General features: G+C 41.4%; 1 protein-coding gene and 1 long non-coding RNA gene across 5 annotated transcripts in view; one reads left to right on the top strand and one right to left on the bottom strand.

The window, feature by feature from the left end:
• Window positions 1-8,732, top strand: part of MINDY4B (MINDY family member 4B) — a 33,864-nt gene extending 25,132 nt beyond the window's left edge. Inside the window, exons 11-12 of the mRNA XM_084990073.1 lie at window positions 6,772-6,952; window positions 8,461-8,732. Of these exons, the coding sequence (XP_084846199.1) occupies window positions 6,772-6,952; window positions 8,461-8,603 (324 nt within the window). The 3' untranslated portion in view covers window positions 8,604-8,732. The remainder of the gene's footprint in view (window positions 1-6,771; window positions 6,953-8,460) is intronic.
• LOC110256316 (uncharacterized) overlaps window positions 1-27,064 on the bottom strand; it is a 347,057-nt gene that overhangs the window by 154,764 nt on the left and 165,229 nt on the right. For all 4 annotated transcript variants that reach the window (XR_014824181.1, XR_014824182.1, XR_002337727.2 and 1 more), the window contains exon 3: window positions 21,368-21,541. This is a non-coding gene — a long non-coding RNA (uncharacterized LOC110256316). The remainder of the gene's footprint in view (window positions 1-21,367; window positions 21,542-27,064) is intronic.

Here is a 27,064-nt window from a genome sequence, read left to right as displayed (position 1 = left end):
TTGCCAGCATTTGGTATTGTCAGTGTTCTGGATCTCGGCCATTCTAATAGGGGTGCAACGATATCTCAATGTCGTCTTAATTTATTTGCATTGCCCTGATAACCTATGATGTGGAACATCTCTGCATATGCTTAGTTGCCATCTGTCCATCTTCTTTGGTGAGGTGTCTGCTAGTCTTTGGCCCACTTGGAGAGCTTTTAAAACCATCAATGTCCAGGTCCTCCTCCAGAACAGTGTCAGCTGCATGTGTATAGGACCAGGGTGGTCATACACGGCCCCACACTTAGAAGGTCCTGCACATGGTTTAATGCTCTGCTGTCACTGCCTTAAAATTTGTAACACTTTTTCAACAAAGGGCCCCACTTTTTCATTTTGTACTGGGCCCCACAGATTGTATAGCTGGTCCTACCCAATGACTCTTATTTATCTGGCCTAAAGAGCACCTGGGCATGGAATTTTTTAAGCCCTCATGGAATTTTTTAAGAATTTTTTTAAGAGTCTAATGTGCATCCAGGTGCTTAACCTCAGCACCACTGACATTTTGGACTGGACAATTCTTTTATTTAGTTAGTTTTAGGGCCGCACCCATGGCATATGGAGGTTCCCAGACTAGACGTCAAATTGGAGCTACAGCTGCTAGCCTATGCCACAGGCACAGCAACAAGGGATCTGAGCCACATCTTCAACCTACACCACAGCTCACGGCAATGCCAGATCCTTAACCCACTGAGCAAGTCCAAGGATCGAACCCACAACCTCATTGGACCTAGTCAGATTCGTTTCCACTGCGCCATGACAGGAACTCCTGGACTGGACAATTCTTTGTAAAGGGGGCTGCCCTGTGCATTGTGGGATGTTTAGCAGCTGAAATGCCAGGAGCACTGCCTTCCAGTGAGACAACCAAAATTGTCTCCAGACATTGTCACATGTCCCCTGGAGGACAAAATTGCCCCTGATTGACCCACTGCTCCTTTTTTTAAAAAGGGGGAGGGAGAAAAAATCTTGTTAGGCTTAGCTGATTAAATCTATGGTATCTAGAATTGGAAACCTAGCTATTTCAACTGAAATTACAAGAAAAAATATCCTTCTTCAATCTGTACCAGAGAGATTGACAGCTTTCTGTTCCTTTTTCACATTTGCAAGGCTTTAGGGACAAACCTTATCTTAAATTAAAATTAACTAGGTGTTCGCTAAATAGCTATTAAGTTGCTCGAGAAAAGGGCCTTTATCAAAGGCTATGCCCCCTAAAAGAGAGAGAGAGGTTGAGAGAGAGAGAAAGCAAGCCTCACAGAGTCAAGAATTCACAGCGATCCAGCACTACCATTTCCCCTGGATCGCATTTCTTCCAAGACAGGTCAGCTCCAACCAATAGGGATGTTAAATCATGCTCTACAGAAAATTACCTGAAGAACCTAAAATATCCTCCAATAATAAAGTGGATGGTTGTCAGGACCTTAAAGTCAGTCAGGAGGCCGAGGCCTAAGGTAAAAAAAATAAGAGCTTTCCTGCTAGGAAGAGGGCAAAATGTTCCCAACCACAGGACCATCATCCAAATGCCTGCTCACAAATTGGAAGTAGGGCAAAGGATGGTGACTGGTCGGGTTAGCTTTCAAATTTATGTAGAAATCAAATCTACAAAGCTTCCATCTTTTCTAAAAGTGACTAATGTGGCTTTTCATCTTTCCTTCTTGGAGTCAGTGTTCTCTCCCCAGGGAGATGCCTCTGAATCCTGCCCTCAGTGAAAATTGCCTGAAATTGTGCACTAATGGCTTGAAACCCTGAGGATGTTTATTATGTTGTCTCTGACATGCACTTGAAGTTTGGTTTCAGAACAAATGTATTAAAGAGCAAATACAGGCTGGCGGGTAGTATTCCGACTTGCACTGCTGAATATATATGACTATGTTAGGCATCTACATGTGTACATATGAAGTTTATTTTATCTGAAGGTGCTTTTTTATTCTTTCCATAGCACCTCATTATATTCTGGAATAAAAGCAAGCCATAGCTCATCTATTATTATTAAAATAATTTTATATATAGAATAATTTGATATACATAAGAATTTTATATTTTTTCACCATCCCTGAAGATGGTAATTAAGGTATTTTTCAAAGCTCATTTAGTAATTTTAATGCTAACAGACACTGTGTAGAGTATATACTATGCGCCAGATTCTCTCTAAGGTACAAACAATGATATCTTATTTCATTTAACCCTCACCCACACTCAAAATTATAATCAATGTTAGTTCTAGTGCATGGCTGTTGTTTGGTCATTCATTTTAGAGATGAGAAAATCCAGACTTAGAAAGGTGTAGGAAGCATCAGAGCTAGGATTATGACCCCAAATCTATCTACATTCAAAGCCCACCTTCAGCCCATGGTGCCATCCTGCCAGTCATAATCATCTTTGCTCATTTTCTGATAAAGTGGTAAATGCAAAATGTCAGTTTTGGAATTATACTCTATCAGAAGTGCTTCTATAATCTATCATATCTGTGTATTGACACAGAGATATAGATTTGCATGATATAATCTATAATATCTATTATAGATACACTGATGCTGGACTATAGCACTTAGATGGTGGCAAAACCATGGCTCAGTGTTAGAATGTGTGGTAGTTTTTCTCAACATCTCAAACGTTATCCACTGACTTCTAGGTTGAAGCAGTGGTGAGTTTGAGTTGATTGTGAACTGCAGGTGCTTGTGGCACTTTAAATCTGTCGCTCTTCACCTGTGGTTGGGCAGACCGTGTCTGTCACATATGTGCTAGAGGACAAGCTCAATGGCACTCAGAGATCTGATACCCAGAAGCCCCATCTGACTGCAATGCACACAGATATCTAATATTTCAGAATATTTTATCACAGAACTTCTTGCAGAGTAGCACTTTGCTCAAAGAAGAACCAGATGTGGTTACAGGAGGGTGCTTTAGGTACCCCTGGATTAAGGACCCCACAGTCACTCCCCTTTATTTCTGCTCTGAGGCATGGTGACTCTGTACAGAGCCCATGAATATACCAAATGCTTATGGTATAAGCATTTCATGGGTATTTAGGGACTCCCACCTAGGGTAGCTGCTATAAATTGGCAGATTATATGCACACACTGGGAACAGAAACCTAAAATAAGAAAAGTTTCCAAGTTCAAAAGAAAACCAGAGTGCTGCCTTAACAGTTAGCTTCTGCTCTCAAGCTGAAACCCATCCTGCTATTCTGCCTCTGTCTTCCCCAAGTGAATCCCTTCTTACTCTGCAATAAAATTGCAGAGACTGCAAAAACACACGTCTTTCAGCCCCAATGTCACAGCCCAGTGGGTGAGATTAAAAAAAAAAAAAAGAGCTTCATTAGATGACATGGCAAGCCCCCCAGAGCCCACCAGACTGACAGTTCCTGCCACACACAGCCAGCTCCCTGCAAGTTAATGCACTATTTGGAAGCCTCCCGTCTCTTTTCTATTTGAAGGTACAGGTTTGAGTGTGAGGTTCCAATACCTAAGTGAGAACATAAAGCAGTTTGAGTCTAACACCATCTGGAAAGCCTTGGGAGATTCACATTATCTTTGCACCTGCCACAAAGAAGAAAAATCAACTCTGATTTTTAGAAGGGACTGAAGCCATTTAGGTTTTGTTGGAATTATTCCCATGGCAGCGCCAGCAAGAGCACACCACTATCTGAGTTCCACTCTCTTCCTTCTTTACGTTTTCCCCTTAAAGAGACTGAAAGAAATCCAATGGTTAAAGTACCAGATAAAGCTCCACCCCCTGCACTCTACCACTGAGTCACAGAAAAGAGGATCCCTGCAAACTCGGGGAGAGAAGTGACATCAACTGGTGTTCCAGCTGGCAGAGATGAGAGCCAGACCATGATCAGTTATGTGCATGAACCGTCACTGGGAATCAGCAAAGAAAGCACAACATTCCAACACGTTTCTCCATTCAGATCACCAGATGGGGGCCTTGGGACTTCACAATCAAGCTCCTTATGCAAAGGCACACTCTAAGCACCATTGTTCTAGACGGCATAAGGGAGAACTACCTGGATTCCGTCCTCATTCTCCAGTGTTTAGAATTTTTCTATCCTTCTTATCGTCATAATTTCACCTTAAATGATATATGTTCCAGGAGGCTTGATTGCTGCATGTAAGGCTGAACCTCCTGAGCTTATTACACAATGAGTGAATTTAAGGAGAAAGGTATTTTATTTATAGCACCACTGTATCACCATTTAATTTCCTTTTTACCATGGCAACATGAGGCAACACGCACAAAATCTGCACTGGTGGAATCTCACCAGTAAAACCTATTTAGAAGCCTCCTTTGGGGGAGGTTAGCTGATAAACTGTGTCTACCCAAGAGCAATACAAAATCTTAACTGAAAATTCCAGTCAAACAGATCACGTGCTGCGCTGAGAAAAGAAGGAGGTAGAATAGGTGTCTGGGTTCAACCAGGAGGTGCTTGGTTTTGTTTTCACAGGACTCACTTTAAACCAGATGTGTTCTCAGCTGTAATCCGAAGGCTCGCCTCTTAGAGTTAAAACTCAAAGTGCCGTGACAGTCAGGTGTGACATTTTCCTCTTGACCAGAATCTCCCAAGGCAAGCAGGGCTCTGCCTGCTCAGTGTGGGTCTATGGATGGTTACTTTGGCCATTGGAGATTATAACTATGTCATTTTCTTCCTACTCTAATAAAGTCATGAACAGCTTTGAGTTCAGGAAAGAAAGCTGCTGCATTGTTGCCTTAAAGTCACAACTGCCTGATGTTAGCACCTTGCAGAGTATGGATCTGAGCACCAGCTCAATTTTGCCTACGTTACAAAGATTCTGTGAAGCAATACCGTATATGTTCATACTCTATTATATCCACCCACACATAATTTACAGGAACTTTCACTGGTTTAATATCAGCCAGAACATCCATTTAAAGTTCAAATGGAGTGGCATTTTATTACAAACAACCCTCAGTTTCCTAATTAGTTTATTCCTGTTTTCCGACACTAATAACTGCAGATCATATTTTAATTACATATAAACCTTAGTACAGAAGGTACCATTTACCATTTTGAGACAGCCCAAGGAAGAGCTTTTTTTTTTTTTGGACCCACCCATGGCATGAGGAAGTTCTGGGGCCAGGGATCCAACACGTGCCACAGCTGCGACCTAAGCCACAGTAGTGACAATACTAGATCCTTAACCTACTGTGCCACCAAGGGAACTCTGAGCTTCTTTTATAACTAATGCATGGTGACAAAGTTCTTTGGAACTTGGGGGTGGATTCTGGAATGTAAACATATGCGGCTAATCCAATGGCATATCCTCTGTGTTTTATTTTCAAGGTAGCCAGTGGGCGACTTGTCCCACATTTGGTGTGTGAGATGCTCATGTTATATTCAGCCCAGAGAGGCGAGTGCTGGTGTGAGTAGATGAGTAAACCCTGTGCCCACTATGAGCATGTCTGGATTGGGGATCTGGGCCTGCACCCCTTTATTCAATTATCAACTAAAACTGAGGTCATTCCTTTTCCACATAGTATATAATTTTCCTCTGGTAGCTAAAGAGAAAAGTTTAAAGACAAAAGCATCTCTGATTCACCCACTCATCCACAACTGAAGAATTTAAACTCTGGAAAAAGGAAGAGATTTGAATAGAACTATTGAGAAATCAAAATGTCAAGTTATTAGCCTTTAATACTTGAGTTTATGGAACACAAGATTTTTCAAAGCTGAATCTTACACACAACAGAATTTGTTCCTGAAGACACAGTACACCTCTGAGGACTGAGAAGAAAAGAAACAGAATCAGATTTCTTGATGGGAAGACAAGCCAGGGCTAAGGGTCCCCAAGTGATTCCTAGAAATGATGGGGAATTCAGTGCAGTTCTTGTTTTCCTCTTTAAGTAGGAAAAAAAATTGTTTTTAACATTAATGAGTTTCAATGATATTAAAAATATGTGTGCTTCCTGCCTCTTTAAACAAAATGGAAGATATCATTAGTAATATCATGATATCATGTAATATCGTGATACCCTCAGGGGCTACTGAAGGGTGCAGGACCCAGGGTGGTGATTTTGTGAATCTAATTCATTACCTGTGAGAATTCAAGGCCAAACTGACAGTTGCGTGGGAAAGCCAGGTAAGCTGATAAAAATGTGAACTTAATATTATATGTAATATTAAATTAGTACACTCAGCTCGAAGTACATTTTTGCAAGTGATCTACATGCAGATGTGTGTATATCTGTGCGAGTGTATATGTTCCCCTCATTTCCCAGAAGACTTTTTTCTGTATTCAAAATATTCTCTATTTCCAGATTCTAAATATTCTTTCTTCTATATTCTAAGTGGTTAGTGTTGCCAGAGTCACCACCTGTTGAATGCAATATTGTCCTATCCTCAGAATGGAAGGAAACACAGCAGTCAACAACAAAGACCAACTGAAGTTCTCTTGTCCCACCCCTAGTTCAGTTTATTCTATTTCATTTTATCTATTTATTCTCTACCTCACTTCAAAACCAAACTGAGGTTGTTCCACCTGCTCCATGAGCCCACCCTTAAAATATTTTAAAATAAAGTCTGTGAGGAGAACTGCAGCATCACCACCCCACCATTCATACATGTAAATTCATTCATGATGAAGCCCTTGTTTGAAATCTTCCTCCACGCACAGGGCTCTACACATCTACAAGCGCTGAGCCTCTGAGCTGCTTTTTGATGCCGTCACAGTGCAGCCAAGTCTCTATGCTCATCTGCCATCCCCCCTCCCTTTGCAGGTGGGCAGCATGCTGAAGACTCCCAAGTTACCCATTTGGCTGTGCAACATCAATGGAAACTACAGCATCCTTTTTAGCACAAACAGGCAGCTCTTATCAGACTGGAAAACGGAGCGCTTCTTTGACCTGTACTTCTACAGTGGCCAGCCTGCACAAAGCAAGCCCGCACACTTGACAGTAGGTGAGTTCTCATGTGCTCAGAGAGACAGTTCACACGTGGATGGTCATGCTAGCGCTGCAGGAAAATATGCAGGCTTGATCTCTGAAGTGAATCCTAAGCTTCAGTCCCAGGGGCCTAACCCTAAGCAATGTAACCTGGGAAAGCTAAACCAGCTTTAAATAAGGGCAGGGGGTCTTGAAGGAGGACAGAGGAAATAACTCTTAGGGAAGACAAAAAAAAAAAAAAAAAATGGTGGAGTTCCCATTGTGGCACAGCAGAAACAAATCTGACTAGGAACCATGAGGTCACAGGTTGGATCTCTGGCCTTGCTCAGTGGGTTTGGGATCCCGTGTCGCCGTGAGCTGTGGTGTATAGTTTGCGGACATAGCTCGGATCGATTATTGCTGTGGCTGTAGCATAGGCCAACAGCTGTAACTTGGATTCAACCCCTAGCCTGGGAACATCCATAAGCCATGGGTGCATCAAAAGCAAAAAAAAAAAAAAAAAAAAAAAAAGCTATCTTTAAATAAGAGCCCTTCGGACAAGAGAATAAATGTGATGAGACTGGGAGACTGTATCTGGTACCTTAGCACTGTGGATGGAGGCTTGCTTTCCCTTATTTTATTTTTATTTTTATTGAAGTGTAGTTGATTTACAGTGTCGTGTTAGCTTCTGGAGCCTGGTTGATTTGATGACTGACTGCATTTAGCATCATAAGCCTGGCATTAAATTTGGAAAAGTATCTTAGTAACTGTTTTATCTGTGCAGCTCCTAATTCTTTTTATTTATTATATATCTAAAATTTAGTAGGACATTGACAATATGTTCTTTAAAATATATTGTTGTTTCTACTTTACCCTCTTCTTTCAGGAAAGCATCATTTTTTTTATTAGCTCACATGCATCCACAAGCATTCTGTTCTGGGCACTGTGTTGAAAGCTTTACGTGCATATCCCATTAAATTCTCTCAACAGTCCTATAAGGTAGGAACTATGATATCTGTTTCACATAGTAGAAACTAAAGTGGCCGCAAAAGAGACTTCTAATTGAATAAATGAGGCTGAGAGATGTCAAGTAGCTTCTCAAATGTCATTTGAGACAAACTTGGGCCTTGAACCCAGTTCTTAACTACCTCACTAGTATACTTTGCCCTTCACCTCAAACTGCAAATGTACTCTTAGAAGCACTGAGAAGTGGTCAGCTCTCCCTTTTCTTGTTTTTCCTGACAATATCTGGTACCCACAACCGGTTCTATGTGTTCCATGATGGCACTGGACCAGGCATGCCATTTCACAGTATCAATATTTAGGTTCCAAAATCCACAACAACCCAAATTACCAGGGACTTGTTTTCTATGGGGCATGTCTATGCACCCTCTACTGGAATCCCCCTCTGCTTAACCAGTTCTAGGAGCACAGCTTGGGAGCCTAGCCCCTGCCCCCACTCCCATCCTTGTTTACTTCCTTCCTGGCTTCCTCCGAAATGGTGACCATAGGCTGGGATCTGAACACTGGCTGTTCCTCCCTCAGACACTCACTCCCATCACTGGGAAAGGGTCCAACGTGAAGATGAACACAGACCAGGAAGACGGTTTTCTCCCGTGGAGATGACAATCAGAACCAAGTGGAAAGAGGCCACCATCAACTGGAATGGAACTGCTCCCTTTTTCTAAAGAGAAAGCCAGGCTGTGCCATGACATCTGAAGTGTCAGCACCACTGGGATACAAAGCCTGATTTGGGGAGAGATCATTTCACATCTACACTCCTCATTCGTGAGCCCCACAGAGACCTCTCCCCAACCCATTAGCAGTTGTTTTTCTTTCTTTTGTCTCCATGAACTCTCTGCAGTTGCTATCAGTGTTGTAGGAGAGACAGGGCCCTTATAGCAGGGTCTAGAAGGTGGCTCCCCTCTATTCACATAGATTGGTCCCTTCAGTATATTCAAAAGAGAAACTGAAGTCAGCTTCCTTCATGCTATTTCCAAATTACTCTCTTCTTTGTGTGATTCTCCCCAAGGACCACAGAGGCAGGGAGATAGCTTTCCTTTGGGGATGAAGTCATCAGCAATACATTATCAGATTTTCAGTTATGGCAAGAACTCAAGCCTTCTCAAAGATTTCCTGGTACGGAGGGCATTCTTTTCCAAGGTTACATTTCAAGTGCCCACATTAGCAAGTTCTTGTCATTAAAATAGTAAATGGACTTGAAGCAGGGGCTATTCCTGGTAGGCTGGCTGTTGCAGCTGACTGTGGGGTCAAGCCCTCAAGGAGAGCACACAGAAAGAGACAATCTTTCTATCAGTGCTCTATTTGCTTTGTTTTTTCTAAGCTGGATATAAATACACAGAGAGACAAACAGATAAACCAAGAAAGACTTCTGATTCCTCGATAAAATAAAATTATATACAAAAATAAAGTTCTCTTCATATGTCATTGTTCAAAGGGGAAAACAATTCTTTTTAGAATATGATTCTTCCTGGTCCTATTGAATGCCTACACCTTTTCTGAAGAAATACACAAAGCAAGACATGTATTCTTTCTTAAAGAAGCATATGGCAAACATCTAGATCTTTTTCCTCTCCACCCTACTGGTCTACCAACTCATAGACTTACGGCTTTGTACTCACAAGCAAAGGTTAGTTTGCAAAGAACAAATTTTCTGCAGCCATTGTCCAAATTAATTTGTTAAATGCATTTTAACTTGGCTCAAAGAATAATGTTTTAACTTAAAACGCATGGAGAAAATGAAACTTCAAGGTGAATAATAAATAATGTCAAAAGAGAAAGCCAGTTTGGCTTAGATTGCCGATGACAGTATCCTTACCATGGATGCTTTTTTATTTGGGATCTTAAATACACTGGGCAAATGAGTGGATCCCTACAGACCCTCAGCATATTTCTTAGTCTAGCAATATTGTGCTTTTCCTGAAGTGCGGGTCTGATTTTTTCTTGTGGACACCAACTTATTTCTAACTAAATTTCCCTTTTGGTGTGGATGGCTGGAAATCTTGAGCCTAATGAGAACCACAGCAAGTGCATCAGTCAGAAAGCTCACAGCCACAAGTAAGAGATCTCACTAAAAATGTCTCACACAGTAAGGATATTCCTTTATAACAAGAATGGTCCAGCTAGGGGTCTATGACTCTCTTAGACCCACCACTGTTCATCCTCCAGGACTGAGCATAGGACATTTGATACCAGAACATAATCAGGGCCCTGTAGAAGGAAGGGCAGGATGACTGTTGTGTAGACAAGCAGCAGTGTTGCCTGGCAGTGTATCAGTCCTTCCAAAAGGCATTTTTTAATTGCTTTCATTTCTGAATCTATTTTCTATCCCTACCCTATTTTCTTTTGAATTTTTAATTTACTTATAATTTATGTTATTTTGACATATTTATGTGCTATTATAATGTCTTAAATTATTCCTGGAACAAATCTATTAATAAGTAAAACAAAAGGAAAGATTAAAAGCATGTTTTATGTATAACTGTATGATAATTTTGACACAGAAAGGTATTTATCACTTTGTATGTCAATGTTCAGTGAAAACGACTTTTCATTTCATCTTATAAACAGGGTACCCAATAATATTCGATTTTTTTTGTAAGGTGGAAACATGTTGTTTAAAATTAGCAAGAAATTTTCTAGAGCCAGAAGTTCACCTTTGAATTATGTTTTGACACAAATGACTTTAATTAGGCTCATCAGCTTCTAAAACATAAAGCAGGAGAAAAATATTTGTTTGAAGATAGAGATAATTTTTCTGAATAGTTTCCTAAACTGGGAGTTCCCATTGTGGTGCAGCAGAAATGAATCTGACTAGGAACCATGAGGCTGCAAGTTTGATCCCTGGTCTTACTCAGTGGGATAAGGATCCGGCCTTGCTGTGAGCTGTGGTGTAGGCTGCAGATGTGGCTCAGATCCCACGTTGCTGTGGCTGTGGCGTAGGCCGGCAGCTGCAGCTCCAATTTGACCCCTAGCCTGGGAACTTCCATATGCCACGGGTGTGGCCCTAAAACAAAATAAAACAAAACACACATTAATGAGTATAAACATGAAAACTGAGATAAATGTTCAGAGGGAAGGGATTTCTGCTGATAATAAAAGCCTGAAAGTTCTGGAAATGGCCTCTCTGAGGAATAGATGGTTAAGAAGGCTGAGTGGAGATTGTAGCTGAGGGGCAGAGGGACAGTGGGTGCCAGTCCCTCCAGTGAACATGCCTGAGGAACAGAGAACCAGTGGGCCTGCCTGTGCCAGGGAAGGACCCACCATGAGGCACTGCAGACTAGGAGGCCAGTGCAACCTTTAAATATTTTAAGGGGGTCGAGGATGACGTACATTTTGGGGAAATGCTTTAGTGTGGAGAATGGATTACAGAGAGCCCAGCGTGGATGCAGAGACTAGTCAGAAGGCTAAAGCAGGGGTCTTGACAGCAGATGACCAGAATAGAGTGGCGGCAATAAAGGCAGACCAAAGTGGGCCATTCAGGAGAAACTATATGGTGGGTAAAGCAGACAAGGCCAACCATTGATTGAAGAAGCAGGAGATGAGGGAGAGGGAGGCAACAAAGATGACCTCTAAGTTTCTAGTGTGAAAAGTTGGATGGAGGTTTGTGCCTTCACTGAATTTAAAAACACTGAAAGAACAACAGGTTTGGAAGGGAAGAAATCTTAAGCTCAGTCTTGGATGAGAAACATTCACATGAAGAGATAGGATAGTAGGTTCAAAATAAGGATCTGGAACTCAGAGGAGAGGTCTGGAGGACATAAATACTTTTGGGAGGCACTGGTGGTACCCCATGTGATGGCTGGGAGTAAATTTGGCTGAGGAGGATATGAAGTAAGAAGAGAGCTGGGCCTAAATCTGAGCCCCAAGGAATGCCATTGTTAGTGGTCGAGTAAGGTACCATGAGCCTGGAAAAGTAGAGAAGGGGCGGCCAGAGATATAGGAGGTGGCTCTTAAATGATATCTAAATAAAAGGTATTTTCAGTCAATGATGCTTCATGTCAAAACTCAACCGGAGAGAATCAAGTTTGAAGAAATATAGTCAGTTAGTTTCAGGATAGCCTGAAATTAATTCTGTTGGATATACACATAACCCATCTCTTTCCAAGAAGGGCTTGAGAGAGCTGATATCTCATAAATTTTCTGGAGAACTTGGGTGTGTCTCTTTTTTTCAATCATTACACCCAATTTAAAAAACTTCTCACTACTGCCCACAAGGTGGTGCTATGAGAGTGACTTTCTCAATCAAATTATCAAAAAATTATCAAAGTCAACGTGGTCATCTTAGTCATGCACACAAAAGAGTAAATAATTATGACCAATGTAATGGATATTTAACCTTTGTGATACTTAGAATTGGTGTCACTAAGCCTGATGGGTAGTATTGCTCTAACTTAGGAGTCTTCTTTTCCACTCCAAAGGGATTGGGTGGTGGGGGGCCACAGGGGAGCAGCTAGAACTATAAATGTTAGCTCTAAAACAGCACTATTTGCATCACCATCTTCCTGGTGCAGACACCACTGTTTCTCACCCAGATTATTAAAATATTGCCCAAGTGCTCCCCTCATCTCTCTTGTCCTCTTCTCATCCTTTTTCAACACAGCAGTTATCTTTTAAACATATGAATCTGATCGTATTACAGCAGAGTCATTTTTATGAATTTAGGACAAAGTGCCAAAATCTTAACATGATGTTCAAGAGCCTGTGGGATTTAGCTTCTGAATGATCTCCTGCTCCTCCCCTTCTCACCACTGTGCTCCTCCCAAGGCAAGTTCATCCCCACATGAGGGGCTTTGCACATGCCTTGCCTTCTGCCCTCAGGGATCTCCACCCCAATCTCATTTTTCAGAGCTCTGCTTAAAAACCCTTTCCTCAGAGAGGCCTTCTCTGACACTATCTCCCATCTAAAGCTCTCCTTGTTTCTCTCTCTTACAATTACCTATTTGTATGCTTATGTGTTAAATGCCTAACTATCCACCAGACCAGTGCTTCTTAAACTTTTTAGTCTCAAGACTCCTTTATGCTCAGAAAATGTATCAATGACACCAAAGAGCTTTTGTCCATCTGGGTTATTCTAGTAATATCTATCCCGCAGATATTTTGAGATTTTGTTTAAATGTTTATCTATTCATTAATTTAAAATAACAATAATAAGCCTATCACATGTTAACCTAAAAGAATATTTTATGGGGAAAAAACCCTATATTTTCCAAAGGAAAAAAAATTAGTGAAAACATTGGCATTACTTTAGATTTCTATAACTCTTTAATGGCCAGCTTAATATGAGACAGCTATAGTCTCATGTCTCCCTCTGATTTTAATCTGTTGTGATATGCTTTAAGGCTGAAATACATGAAGAAAATCTGGCCTCACATAGATACTTAGCTGGAAAACAAAGGAGAAATGTAAAAAAAAAAAAAAAAAAAGGAGTTCCCGTCGGGGCGCAGTGGTTAACGGATCCGACTAGGAACCATGAGGTTGCGGGTGCGGTCCCTGCCCTTGCTCAGTGGGTTAACGATCCGGCGTTGCCGTGAGCTGTGGTGTAGGTTGCAGACATGGCTCGGATCCCGCGTTGCTGTGGCTCTGGCGTAGGCCGGTGGCTACAGCTCCGATTCAACCCCTAGCATGGGAACCTCCATATGCCGCGGGAGCGGCCCAAGAAATAGCAAAAAGACAAACAACAAAAAAAAAGAAATGTAATAGTTTTGTGGCTGTTCTTCTTTGATACTACACCAAAACTCTACAAGTAGTCATCTCTTAAGGGTCATTTGCAATGTGGAAAGTGAAACCATATCGATGAGTTTTTCAGACTATTATATTAAAATCCATTGGTATATCTTGCACTTTCAATGCATCTTCGCCATGCATTAGTCATTTTAAAAATGTTGGTTTGTTGAATGATGAAGATCGATAAATGTTGTCATAATTTATAATGCCATATCAAAATCTCATTTTAGTTGCTAATGAACTATTGCTAAGTGCAACAACATGGATGGAGCTTATAAACATAATGTTGAAGGACAGAAGCCAGACAGGAAATTGTACATGCTACATGGTTGCATTTACATACAGTTAAAAAACAGACAAAATTAGTCTGTGGTGATAAAGGTTAAAGGAGTGGTCACCTTTGGGAGCAGCAACTAAGAAGAGTACAAGGTGTTTGTGGCGTGCTAGTAATGTCATATTTCTAAGTATGGGTGCTGGCTACACAGCTGTGTTCACTTACAAAAATTTATCAAAATTATACATTTAAATTTATGCTCTTTTCTAAATATACATTATAGTTAATAAAAAGATTTTTCTGAAATAGGACACTTGAAGATAGATATATAGATCAATGGAAGGAGATTATGAGTCCAGAAGTAAACCCTAAATTTCATGGTTAGTTGTTTTTTGATAAAGCAGTCAAAATGATTAGAGGAAAGAACAGTCTTTTCAATAAATGGTGGTGGAACAGCTAGATACTCACATGCAATAAATTATGTGGAACCCCCATCTCATACCATACACAAAATTTAACTCAAAGTGGGTCATAGATTTTTTTTTTTTTTTTAAGGGCCGCACCCAGGGTATATGGAAGTTTTCAGGGTCGAAACAGAGCTGCAGCTGCCAGCCTATGCCACAGCCACAGCAATGCAGGACCCAAGCTGCGTCTGCAACCTACACTGCAGCTCAAGGCAAAGCCAGATCATTAACTCACTGAGCAGGGCCGGGGACTGAACCCAAATCTTCATGGATACTAGTTGTGTTCATTACCACTGAGCCACAACAGGAACTCTCATAGATATAAATGTAAAAGCTAAAACTATAACACTCTTAGAAGAAAACATAGGAATAAATCTGTGATTTAAGATACAAAACCAAAAGCATAAGCAATAAAAGAAGAGACTGATAAGTTGATTTTCTCAAAATTAAAAACATTTGTTCTTCAAAGAACACCATCAAGAAAAGACAACAGAGATTGGGAGAAAATGTTTGAGAATCATGCATCTGCTGAGATACTTGTACCCAAAATATATAAAGAACTTGTGTAACTCAATAATAAGAAAACAACCCAGTTTTAAATGTGCAAGTGATTTGAATAGAAATTTCTCCAGGAGTTCCTGTCGTGGCGCAGTGGTTAACGAATCTGACTAGGAACCATGAGGTTGTGGGTTCAATCCCTGGCCTTGCTCAGTGGGTTAAGGATCCGGCGTTGCCGTGAGCTGTGGTATAGATTGCAGACGCGGTTCAGATCCCACATTGCTGTGGCTCTGGCGTAGGCTGGTGGCTATAGCTCCGATTCGACCCGTAGCCTGGGAATCTCCACATGCTGCGAGAGTGGCCCAAGAAATGGCAAAAAAGACAAAAAAAAAAAAAAAAAAAAGAAAGAAATTTCTCCAAAGAAGATCTACAAATGGCTGAATAAGCATAAGAAAAGATTATCGATGTCATTAGCCATTAGGGAAATGCAAATCAACACTAAAGAGATACTACTTCACACTCACTAGGATGGCTATAATCAACAAGACAAGCGTTGGTGAGGATGCCAATTGGTTACATCCTGGCAGAAATGTAAACTGGTACAGCCACTTTGGAAAAGTTTGGTAGTTTCTCAAAATGTTAACTATAAAGAAACCACATTAGCCAGCAATTCCACTCCTAGATACATACCCCAGGCAAACAAAAACCTTGGTCTACACAAAAACTTGTACACAAATGTTTATATCAGCATTATTCATACTAGTCAAAAAGCAGAAACAACCCAGAAGTTCATCAACGGATAAACAGAGAAACAAAATATTGTATATCCATACAATGAATTATTATTCAGCCATAAAAAGAAAGATAGCGTACGTAGATGGTGACATCATTGTTGACTATAACATAGATGAACTTCAGAAAATTACTTGAAGTGAAAAAAGTGAGTCAAAAAGGCCACATATAAGATCCCATTTATATAAAATGATCAGAAGAGGCAAATCTATAGAGGGCAGGAGGTAGACAAGTGGTTGCTTTAGGCCTGGGAGAAGAAGAGAGTAGGTGAGGAGGATGGGTGGAGAGTGACTACAGGAGGTACAGAGTTTCTTTTGAGGGTGATAAAAATGTTCTAAAATTAGATCATGGTGTTGGATACACACTGTACATACAGGAAAGAAATGCAAACAGGTGAACTTTATGGAATGTAAATTATATCTCAATAAAGCTGTTTATTAAAAAGTAGCTATTTAGGGAGTTCCTGTTGTGGCTCAGTGGGTTAAGAACCCAACACAGTGTCTGTGAGGATGTGGGTTCGATTCCCGATCTCGCTCAGCGGGTTAAGGATCCAGCTTTGCTGTGAGCTGTGGTGTAGGCCAGCAGTTGTAGCTCCATTTCAACCCCTAGTATGGAAACTTCCATAAGTCACAGGTGTGCAGGTACGTCCCTAAAAAGAAAAAGAAAAAAAAGCTATTTATAAGGGGCACTAACACCATTTATTTGCAAGGGGCCGGAGTAAAATAATAAGGATCTGATAACTTTGCAGAGACAAAAAGTCTTTGCCTCTGACCAAAAGCTTTTGAGGGGGCCCGACCTGTCTGTGGAGGGAGAGGGTGAAAATGTCATCACCACCCCCTTCTCCCCAACATAATCAACACAGTTCCCTAAAAAGAACTGGAATTTTGGCCTGTTTCACACCCTGAAATCAGGGTGTGATTTCAGGGTGTGATTTCAGGGTGTGAAACCTCCCCTACTTGACTAAGCCCCATCACTTCTAATTAGCTTCTGTTTCGCATGAGATTATAACCCCACGGGTGGTGGAAGGAGGGGGTGCAGCTGGCTCCTCCCTCTCCCAGGGGACCCCAGATTCACTGCACTCTCTCCCCTTCCTCCCCTGGGTGCCTAAATGGCTGAGTACCATCCGTGTGAGATGTGCTGCAGGAAACACACAGGTACCCCTGAGCAGCAGTCCAAGAAGTCACTTGTGCAAGAACTAATCAGACTTGACTGGGCAGAAAGACAGAGGCAACCTGACGAGCAAACCAAAAGTGGCAGGTGAGCAACCTGCTTGATTGCTACTTAAAAGTAAGACAGACTCACTAACTAAGCAGTTTGAAGCCACCAGGGAGGAAAGAGGTGTGCAAGTGAGCTGGCTAAGCAAACTCAACTGTCACCCTAGACAGTAAAAGAGCCCTTGGCTATTGGGTGGTTCATGGGACAGCCTCAGAGAGCAAGCAGTGAGGAATTCCTGGGTGAGGTGGATGCCAGCAGGCATGCTATGACTCATTTCTGAATGGCGAGTCCAGCTCAGAGGAAGACCAGATCTACTCCAGAGCCTGAATTTCCAGGATAATAAAAAGGCAGAAGGTTATTAGGTGCACATAGGTGCCATCACTGCTTAAAGTCGTCTGTAGCTGCCCCAGTTATTGGCATGTAAAATGAAAAGCCACTTTAGAGTCTTTCCCATAGAATGAGATTTCAAATAGGAATTTCAAAAAAGGAACAGTACACCACAGAAAATACTTTGCTCCTTGGAATGATCTAGGTCACTTTGCCCTGCCTTCTCAAACTGCGGCTACTAGCATAAAGGAAAGGATGAAATAGTTATCCAAGAATCTAATAGATCCAAGGATGTAAAAAGTGATGGATCTCCTTGCTCTGCCCCTCTGTACCTTTTCCAGGAACAACCAAAGAAATTTGTGTGAACAACTGCCATTCTGACCCACAGGCCTTGCTGGTTTTTTCCCAGTTTTTTCTCCTCCAAATCCTCAGAGAGCTTTTTGATAGTTTTTTTTTTTTTTTTTTTTTTTTTTTTTTACATGGAGACTGCTACTAACTAAATAGCTTTCCTTTTTTGTTTTAATGTTATTTTTTTAATCCTTTTTTTAAAAGTGAAGAATAGTTCATCTACAATGTTGTGTTAGCTTCAGGTGTACAGCAGAGTGATTCAGTTTTTTATATATATATTCATATATAAAAATTCCTTATATATTTATATATATATGAATCTTTTTCAGATTCTTTTCCATTATAGGTTATTATAAGATTTTGAATACAGTTCCTTGTGCTATACAGTAGGTCCTTGTTGTTTATTTTATACATAGTAGTATGTATCTGTTAATCCCAAACTCCTAATTTATCACCCCCAACCCCCTGCTATCCCCTCTGGTGAACCATAAGTTTGTTTTCTATGCCTATGAGTAAATAACTTTTTTAATTTTTTTTTTATTTTCTTTTTTTATTTTCCCACTGTACAGCAAGGGGGTCAGGTTATCCTTACATGTATACATTGCAATTACAGTTTTTCCCCCACCCTTTCTTCTGTTGCAACATGAGTATCTAGACATAGTTCTCAATGCTATTCAGCGGGATCTCCTTGTAAATCTATTCTAGGTTGTGTCTGATAAGCCCAAGCTCCCGATCCCTCCCACTCCCTCCCCCTCCCATCAGGCAGCCACAAGTCTCTTCTCCAAGTCCATGATTTTTTTTTATGGCCGCACCCACAACACATGAAAGTTCCTGGGCCAGGGACTCAATCCTAGATGCAGCTCAGCTGCAACCTATACCTCCTGGATCCTTTAACCCACTGCACTAAGCTGGGAACCTGCACCTCTGCAGTGAGCCACTGCAGTTAGATTCTTAACCTGCTGTGCCATAGCAGGAACTCCTGCCTATGAGTAAATAACTCTTAAAGCCATTCAGTCCCTCCACTGTCCTCTGGCCCTCCTTTTCACACACTGCCTTTTGAGTCATCTTTATGTCTAAGTAATACAATCAGTCATTCGATGTTGATAGAAAGGTGTCTTTGTTGATTTAATCAAGCCAGTTCCCTTTTTTGATGAAAAGCATAGGGAATGAAGCAGGGGTGATGTGTGAAAGACAGACAGACAGAACAAAATTCCAGAGTATCTCAAAACAGACATAAAGGGCAAGCAGCCCAGAGAGCTAAACTGAGAAGAAAGGGAACAGTACAGCCCAGTAATTGCGCACATATTTTACAGAAAGGTTTACATACCTACTTAGTCAGAAAAGCTGACTTCTTGTCATTGGTCCACCTTGACATTTTGCATCAGAAAAAAATAGCATTCCCACGTTTGAACTTCAGTTTTCTCCTTTTTAAATAACTACAACCCACAACCTATATCCAAAACTACTGGAATGACAGCAATTATATTAACTACTTTAGGCTCCTTCAGACAATAGCAAAACAATCATCAAGGAAGAAAATAAAAATGCTTCATCCTTTAGTGAAAGTTTAATAGTTAAGACCTGGGCATATGTTTTTAAACACAATGTGTCCACACACTTTAAAGACATGGTATTAAAGACTACAGGTGTTTCCTAACACTGACAGCTCCACGCACACTGCCAATTGCTCTTTCTCCTCCCCACTTCCATCTCTCCAGGTATAAAGATTTTTTTAGCTACCAAATTTTAAAAGTGATCATTTCATTCATGCAAATGCCTGGATCTTTTTAGACAAGCATCAGTAAACATTGCCAGCATGACCAGAAAAGGCTGCCTAGGAAATGGTAGCAGCACTGTGTATCAAGCAAATAATGGCCCCAAATTAAGTTTGCTATTAAGTTACAGCAAGGGGCATCTTGTGTGTGAAATTTACAACTATAGGAAATGGCTTTTCCTTTAAAATCCACATAATGGAATTTAATGCAAGATGGCAGAAAGCTTAAGACCTGTAAAAAGGCCGCTGTCCACATTGACCAGGTCCTTCCCCCAACACTTTTGCACCTGAACATTCTGTCACCCTGCTCTCCTGACCTGAGCCCCTGAGCCCCAAGAGACCCTCATCCTTCCTTCTAGCAGCCAGGAATAAGGAAGCACCCACTGCAACTTTCCTCTAAGGTCAAATCCCAAGAGCCCTGGACCACAAGAGAGGAGGGTCACACTTAATCACAACTCTCCCACTCCCACAAGTTACCATGTGCGCTTCTTTCATCTGTGGTTTAAATCCCCCGTTGAAAATAGCTTCGGGGGAGTTCCTGTTGTGTCACAGTGGAAACGAATCTGACTAGTATCCATGAGGTTGTGGGTTCGATCCCTGACCTTACTCAGTGGGTTAAGGATCTGGCATTGCTACGAGCTGTGGGGTAGGTCGCAGGCATGGCTCAGATCCTGTGTTGCTATGGCTGTGGCTCCGATTTGACCCCTAGCCCAGGAACTTCCATACACAGTGAGTGTGGCCCTAAAAAGCAAAAAAGAATAAAAAGCTTCAGAATCTAGTGTTATATTGGAAATGCTGTTTACATAGCAAGAGAGAGAATCACAAAAAAAGCATATGATGAATTTCCAGACTGACTCTCCTCTGTCACTATATTTTTATCTCATAATCAAAGTGATTTTAAATAACTAGCATTTAAATTATGTTAGATTTTCAAAATGCTTACCCTTGTATCAGTTATTGTAAGATGTTCCATGATCATAAAGTTGGATTTAGTGATCTGTTTTCTAAGTGAGGAAACAGATTCAAAGAAGGTAAGCAAGCAGTCTGATGTCCTACATCTAGTGAAAGGCTAGGCCAGGACTAGAAGCTTCTGGTTCCCTCCAGGACTCCTGTCTCCCACCCCTCCCACTGCCCCCTGCATGTGCTACATTAGAGCAAAGTACCTGGCTCACCAGGTAAGGGGGGTGGCGGGAAGGGAGATCAGCCCATCTTTTCTAAGGGCCCTTAGACCAGAGTATCTGGCACTGCTCTCAAATCACTGAGTCTGAGCCTTGGGGATTAATAAAAAGGGGGACTTCAAACAATGCCATTCTGCCATCTCCCTGTGTCCGAAGAGGGCCCTTCAAGAGTTCACAGAAGGATGACTGACTTCTGGGATCTTTCTGAAAGATCTTCTGTGTCCTCCAACCAAAAGTGAATGCTGCCCCAGGAGACCATTGGTCCTTGTTTGCACAGCACTCATTCATTCATTCAAGCACTCATTCATTCATTCATTGTCTGCCTCTCCTTACTAGGATGTTAGCTCCATGAGGAGGGGAATTTTGTCTGTTTTATTCATTGATAAATTCCAGCACTTAAAATAGTTCCTGGCGCATTGTAAGCTCTGAATAAAAAATATGTTGAATCAATACACAGATCCCATAAGCTTTTCCTATTTTGATTGAATCACATCTTACCATCATGTACATTCAAGGCCATGGGCAAAATCCCCAGAAGTCAAGAAAAATGTGGGGAGAGGGTGCTGCCCCAGAAGGGGGTGCTCTCTGCACAAGGGGCCCTACTAAGTTATAGAGGGTGGGAGGAGAGGGAGGAAGAAGGAGGCACTTCAAGTGAAGAGCATGGTCATTTAAACTAATGATTAAATACACACAAAAAATCACCTTGGTTCTCCAAGAGTTTTGATAAGTACCAAAAAAACCTAGATATCAGAAGCCTTATTTATGTTTAGAGAATATATTATGGGTTATGGTCTCAGTTTTTAAGTATATAGTGGGGTGTACTTTAGTTACTTACTGATGTAGAAAATGCTTCCAGCAGTTCTCTATAGGTGAGGACAAAGGTGCCTTCAGAGCAGATCTCCATCCTACTCGGTTACGTGAGGCAGGGGTGTCCTGCAGCTGGCTGGACTCCCAGAGCAGAGCGTGCCAATTGTATGTATCATCTCCAACTCCAAGTCTATGGCATCACCTGCACAGGTTGAAATTGGTGAGAATCTTTCCATCACAGAAACTGGCAAACAAAAAACAACAGGGCTTTTTATTCTTTGAGAGATCTGTGAATTAAACATTGACCAATGCACTACAGCTTGAGGGGTCCTATTAATAATAGAAATGTAGGTGGTGGCCATCCATGGCCCTGGAGAAAAGGGTATAATGGGTATCCACCTTTTGGGGAGCTTAGCAAAACCTCCCTCTCCTCCTAGTAGATAGGACTGGAGGATTGTGCAGACAGGTAGATTGATGAGCATAAAGTACCCAGGTTCCTTCTGAGTAAGAAGTTTACTGTAATGTCCCACCATCACTTAATGAAAGTCAAGTTTGGGAAACTTGTTAGGACAAGTATGGTGTGATCCCAAGCAAGACCCAGTACTATCAGCAAAAAGCAATGAGGTCATGATATAAAACTACCCTGAGGAAAGGGGGTAGTTTATATTTTTATATTCTTATTGAAATATAGTTGTTTACAGTGTTGCATCAGTTTCAGGTGCACAGAAAAGTGATTCACTTACACACACATTGATATTTATTCTTTTCCAGACTCTTCTGCATTATAGCTTATTACAAAATATAGAGTAGAGTGGCTTGTGCTATAAAGTAGGTCCTTGTTGATAATCTATTTTATATATGGTAGTGTGTATATTTTAATCCCAAACTCCTAATTTACCCCCCTCCTTTCCCTTTCGGTAACCAAAGTTTCCTTCTATGTCTATGAGGGCTTATTTCTGTTTTGTAAATAAGTTCATTTGTATCATTTTTTTAGATTCCACATGTAGACAATATCATATTTTGTCTTTCTCTTTCTGACTTTACTTAGTGTGATAATCTCTAGATTGATCCATGTTGCTGCAAACGACATTATTTAATTCCTTTTTATGGCTGAGTAATACTCCGTTGTATATATAGACCACATCTTCTTTATTCATTCATCTGTCAATGGACACAGGTTGCTTCCATGTCTTGGCTATTTTAAATACTGTTGCAATGAATACTAGTGACAGTTTAGAGCTGGTCTAGCCTCAATACACGGGCCTTGGAATGGGCTAGTTCCCAGCTGTGCCATTCCTCAGCTATTTCATGCTTTGGGACTTCATGACTGTGAACTTGAAGCTAACATGTGAAGCATCTCTGTTCAGAGAGCACGAAGGTCATCTGTCTAATAGCACAGAATCAGTCTTCAAGAGTAACTCTATGATGCAATGAATGGTAGAGGAATGATCATAGTTTCTAGTGCTACTCATGCCTGGCATCTGTAAACAGGACCAAGCCACTCTATTCCAAGTAAGTTCCTGGAGTTTTTCAATAAATGAGGGTGGGGAGTGGGGCATCTTCTAGAACAGAATTCCAGGGGGAGATTCTAGGCGTCTTGCTAACAAGGTGATGGGGTTTTGCTAACAAGGTGATGGGGTGCTCAAGCAACCACATGATAAGCAGAGAACATTTTATATGTACACATAGAAGAAAACATATTCAGGTAGTAAGAATGATCACTACGTGATGGTAGTATTGTGATTTTCTTTACACATTTTTTTTTTTTTTTTTTTTTTTTACGATTCTGTAAAAGTAAATCCTAAACCCATGCGTTTTCCTGTTGTATCAAAAACATTCAAGTTCCTCCTAATGGCAGGAGTTGCTCTTACATGTAGAGGGTTGTCCCTTTAGAGCTAATAAGGGAACCACCTGGACAGCTCCTGCCAGTTCACACCTTTCCAGGATCTGCTCCACTCAAGGCCCAGGGAAGAACGGCAGCATGGGGGCTCAGCCATGGGGCTTGCAAAGGTGAGAGGTTGTCACCAGCCTCAGCAAGACAGGGAAGAGATGTACATTCACAGCCAGGATCCACAGACTCCTAGACACAGGTGACACCATGAAGGTCACCTACCCAGCTGGCTCCTAGCAAGTCCTTGACACTGTATTCTGTGGGTGGAACTGTGGCTGATTTTTTATCTTTTTCTTACATTTTTTAATGTCATCTTCTCCCAATTAAATAAAAGGCAGAAACAAGATTGGTCAACAGGTTAACCCTAATAAGATTTCCTCTGAAAGTTATTTTATTTATTCATTTATTTATTTACAATTGTTTCTTTTTTTAATCTTTTTGTCTCTTTAGGGCCACACCCATGGCATATGGAGGTTCCCAGGCCAGAGGTCCAATCGGAGCTGTAGCCGCCGGCCTATGCCAAGCCACAGCAACGTGGGATCCAAGCCATGTCTGTGACCTACACCAGAGCTCACAGCAACACCAGATCCTTAACCCACTGAGCAAGGCCAGGGATCAAACCTGCAACCTCATGGATGCTAGTTGGGTTCTCTAACCCTGAGCCATGACAGGAACTCCCATCTTTTTTTAATCTTAAAATGTTATTAAAGTGTAGCTGATTACCAGGGTTGTATTAATTTCTGCTGTACAACAAAGTGATTCCGTTATACATATGCCTATATCCTTTCTTTTTCAGATTCTTTTCCCATATAGGTTATCACAGAAAATTGAGTAGAGTTTCCTGTGCTATACAGTAGATCATCACTGACCATCTATTCCACATGCAGAAGGAGAATAAAGGACTATAACTAGACTCATGGGAAACTGAGTATTATTTAAAGTAGGGACTCCGCAGTCAAGATGAGACTCTTATGCCTTGCAGAGTCTCTGAGGGAGATGTTTTTCTGGGTATGTTGTGGGGGAGAAGGACTTTCATCCTCAGAGAATAGAGAGCTGTGTCTCTACTCCTGAAAGACTTGGGGAACTGCTGATACCTACAGGTTCACCTCCCTGCCTGCAACACACCATCTGGCCCCATCCCGTGTGTGAGTGCATGCGCGCGCGTGCACACACACACACACACCTATCCACCAATGACACCTCCTCTGTGAGAGACAGAGGCCAGGGCAGGAACCACTCAACCGCAGACTTTAATAACTCTCTCTCTCCATGCTAACATGGGATCAATGAGATCTAAATTGAAATGCGTGGTTGAATGGCTTTCTGAAAATGTCCTGTGCCTCACAGTCTTTGCAGAAGTGAAAATCTCCTTCAGGGAAAGGGGGTGGGGGAAGGTCTCAGGTGGATGGCTGTGGTATCCTCTCCACCTCTTCACAGAGATAACACAGAGAATGGATTTATGCTGCCAGTGGAATAGGAAACAGGATTTGAGGAAACAGGGTGTTCTCTAGAAAGCAGAGTCTGAGAAGCAAAGGCTTCTGTATTTCTCCTTTATTTAGGGGTGCCAGCTCCATGGAGCAGGGGCAAAGGACCCAGGGAGCAGGGCAAAGAAGGAGGGAGTGCCTCTCAAGGATGAGACACACAGAGGGCACTGGGAGCTTGACTTCTTGTTCCTCCTCTGAGAAGCCATTTAAGATCCCCCTCAGGACCATTCACGGGTTCGGGGCAGGGGATGGACACCAAAATATATCCAGCAGCTCTCGTCCAAGATGGAAGATCAACTCCAGGGGATGTTATCAGCCCTGCACCTCTGGTGGTGTATGTGTGGGAGCTTCATCCCTTCTCATGCCTCTGGGTCAACAGGGACACCTCCCAAACAGAAAGCAGGAGGTCTGTGGCTCAAGCATAAACCTGGGAGCTGTCAGACGGCATCTGCATGGAGGTGGGAGTGACCCAGGCATGGCTGGTCACCATAGCCTCTGGACCTGTAGACGCAGGTTGGTCATGACCTGGCTCGCTCCTACACGTGTCTCAAATATCAGATCAGATACACCTCCAAGAAACCTTCTCTGACAGGCCATCCCTCCATGGTTTCACTAGTTTGAGTCACTTAAAAATACGGACACTGACAGATGATCCCAGCCAGAAAATTATTCTAGGCTTTAGGGTCTGTGAAATAAATTACTATTTAGGAAACTAAAAATTCAACACTGGTTGTTTTAACATAACATGCTCAAGATAGATTCTCCAGTGATTTTTAAATTCTGTTCACTGTGGTAGAAATTGATAGTTATCCCCAAATATTCATTTCCCTCCATTATAATGTAGTTATACTAACAGTTTTTTTAATTACTCAATGAATTTATTACATTTATAGTTGCACAATGATCATCACAATCCAATTTTATAGGATTTCCATCCCACAACCCCAATGCATCCCAACTCCCACCAAACTGTCTCCTTGGAGACGATAAGTTTTTCAAAGTCTGTGAGTCAGTATCCATTCTGCAAAAAAGTTCATTATGTTCTTTCTTCAGATTCCACATGTCAGTGAAAGCATTTGATGTTGGTGTTTCATTGTATGGCTGACTTCACTTAGCATGATCATTTCTAGGTCCATCCATGTTGCTAAAAATGCTGGTATTTTGTACCTTTTAATGGCCGAGTAATATTCCATTGTACATATGTACATCTTCTTGATCCACTCCTCTGTTGATGGACATTTAGGTTGACTCCATACCTTGACTATTGCAAATAGTGCTGCAATGAACATTGGAGTACATGTGTCTTTGCAAGTCATGGTTTTCTCTGGATAGATGCCCAGGAGTGGGATTGCTGGATCAAATGGTAGTTCTATTTTTAGTTTTCTGAGGCATCTCCATACTGTTTTCGACAGTGGTTGCACAAATTTTCAATCCCACCAACAGTGTAATAGGGTTCCTTTTTCTCCACACCCTCTCTAGCACTTACTGTTTGTAGACTTTTTGATGATGGCCATTCTGGCTGGTGTCAGGTGGTACCTCATAGTGGGTTTGAATTGCATTTCTCTAATAACGAGTGATGTTGAACATCTTTTCACGTGTTTTTTGGCCATCTATATGTCTTCTTCAGAGAATTGTCTGTTTAGATCTTCTGCCCATTTTTTGATGGGGTTGTTTGTTTTTTTGGTATTGAGTGGTTGGAGGTGATTATAAATTTTGGAGATGAATCCCTTATCAGTTGACTCACTTGCAAAGATTTTCTCCCATTCTGTGGGTTGTCTTTTCATTCTGTTTAGGGTTTCCTTTGCTGTGCAGAAACTTTGAAGTTTGATTAGGTCCCATTTGTTTATTTTTGTTTTAAATGTCATTACTCTAAGAGGTAGATCTGAGAAGATGTTGCTGTAGTTTATGTCAGAGAGTGTTTGGCCTATGTTTTCCTCTAAGAGTTTTATAGTGTCTGGTCTTCTATCTAGGTCTTTAATCCATTTGGAGTTTATTTTTGTGTATGGTGTTAGAAAGCATTCTAGTTTCATTCTTTTCCATGTGGCTGTCCAGTTTTCCCAGCACCACTTATTGAACAGGTTGTCTTTTCTCCATTGTATATTCTTGCCTCCTTTGTCATAGATTAGTTGGCTGTAGGTGTGTGGGTTTAATTCTGGGCTTTCTATCCTGTTCCACTGATCTATATTTCTGTCTTTGTGCCAGTACCATACAGTTTTGATGATTGTTGCTTTGCAGTATAGTCTTAAGTCTGGGAGCCTGATTCCTCCAGCTCCATTTTTTTTTTTCAGGATGTCTTTGGCTATTCTGGGTCTTTTGTGCTTCCAAATAAACTTTAAACTCTTTTGTTCGA

This window comes from Sus scrofa, chromosome 13, assembly GCF_054392235.1.
Source record: "Sus scrofa isolate SSC_HxYL_T2T_F1_AM1 chromosome 13, Sscrofa_HxYL_maternal_Yorkshire_Landrace_v2.0, whole genome shotgun sequence".
Taxonomy (NCBI): Eukaryota; Metazoa; Chordata; class Mammalia; order Artiodactyla; family Suidae; genus Sus; species Sus scrofa.
Note: the sequence above shows the minus strand (reverse complement) of the source record. Positions and strands in the feature narration are given on the sequence as shown.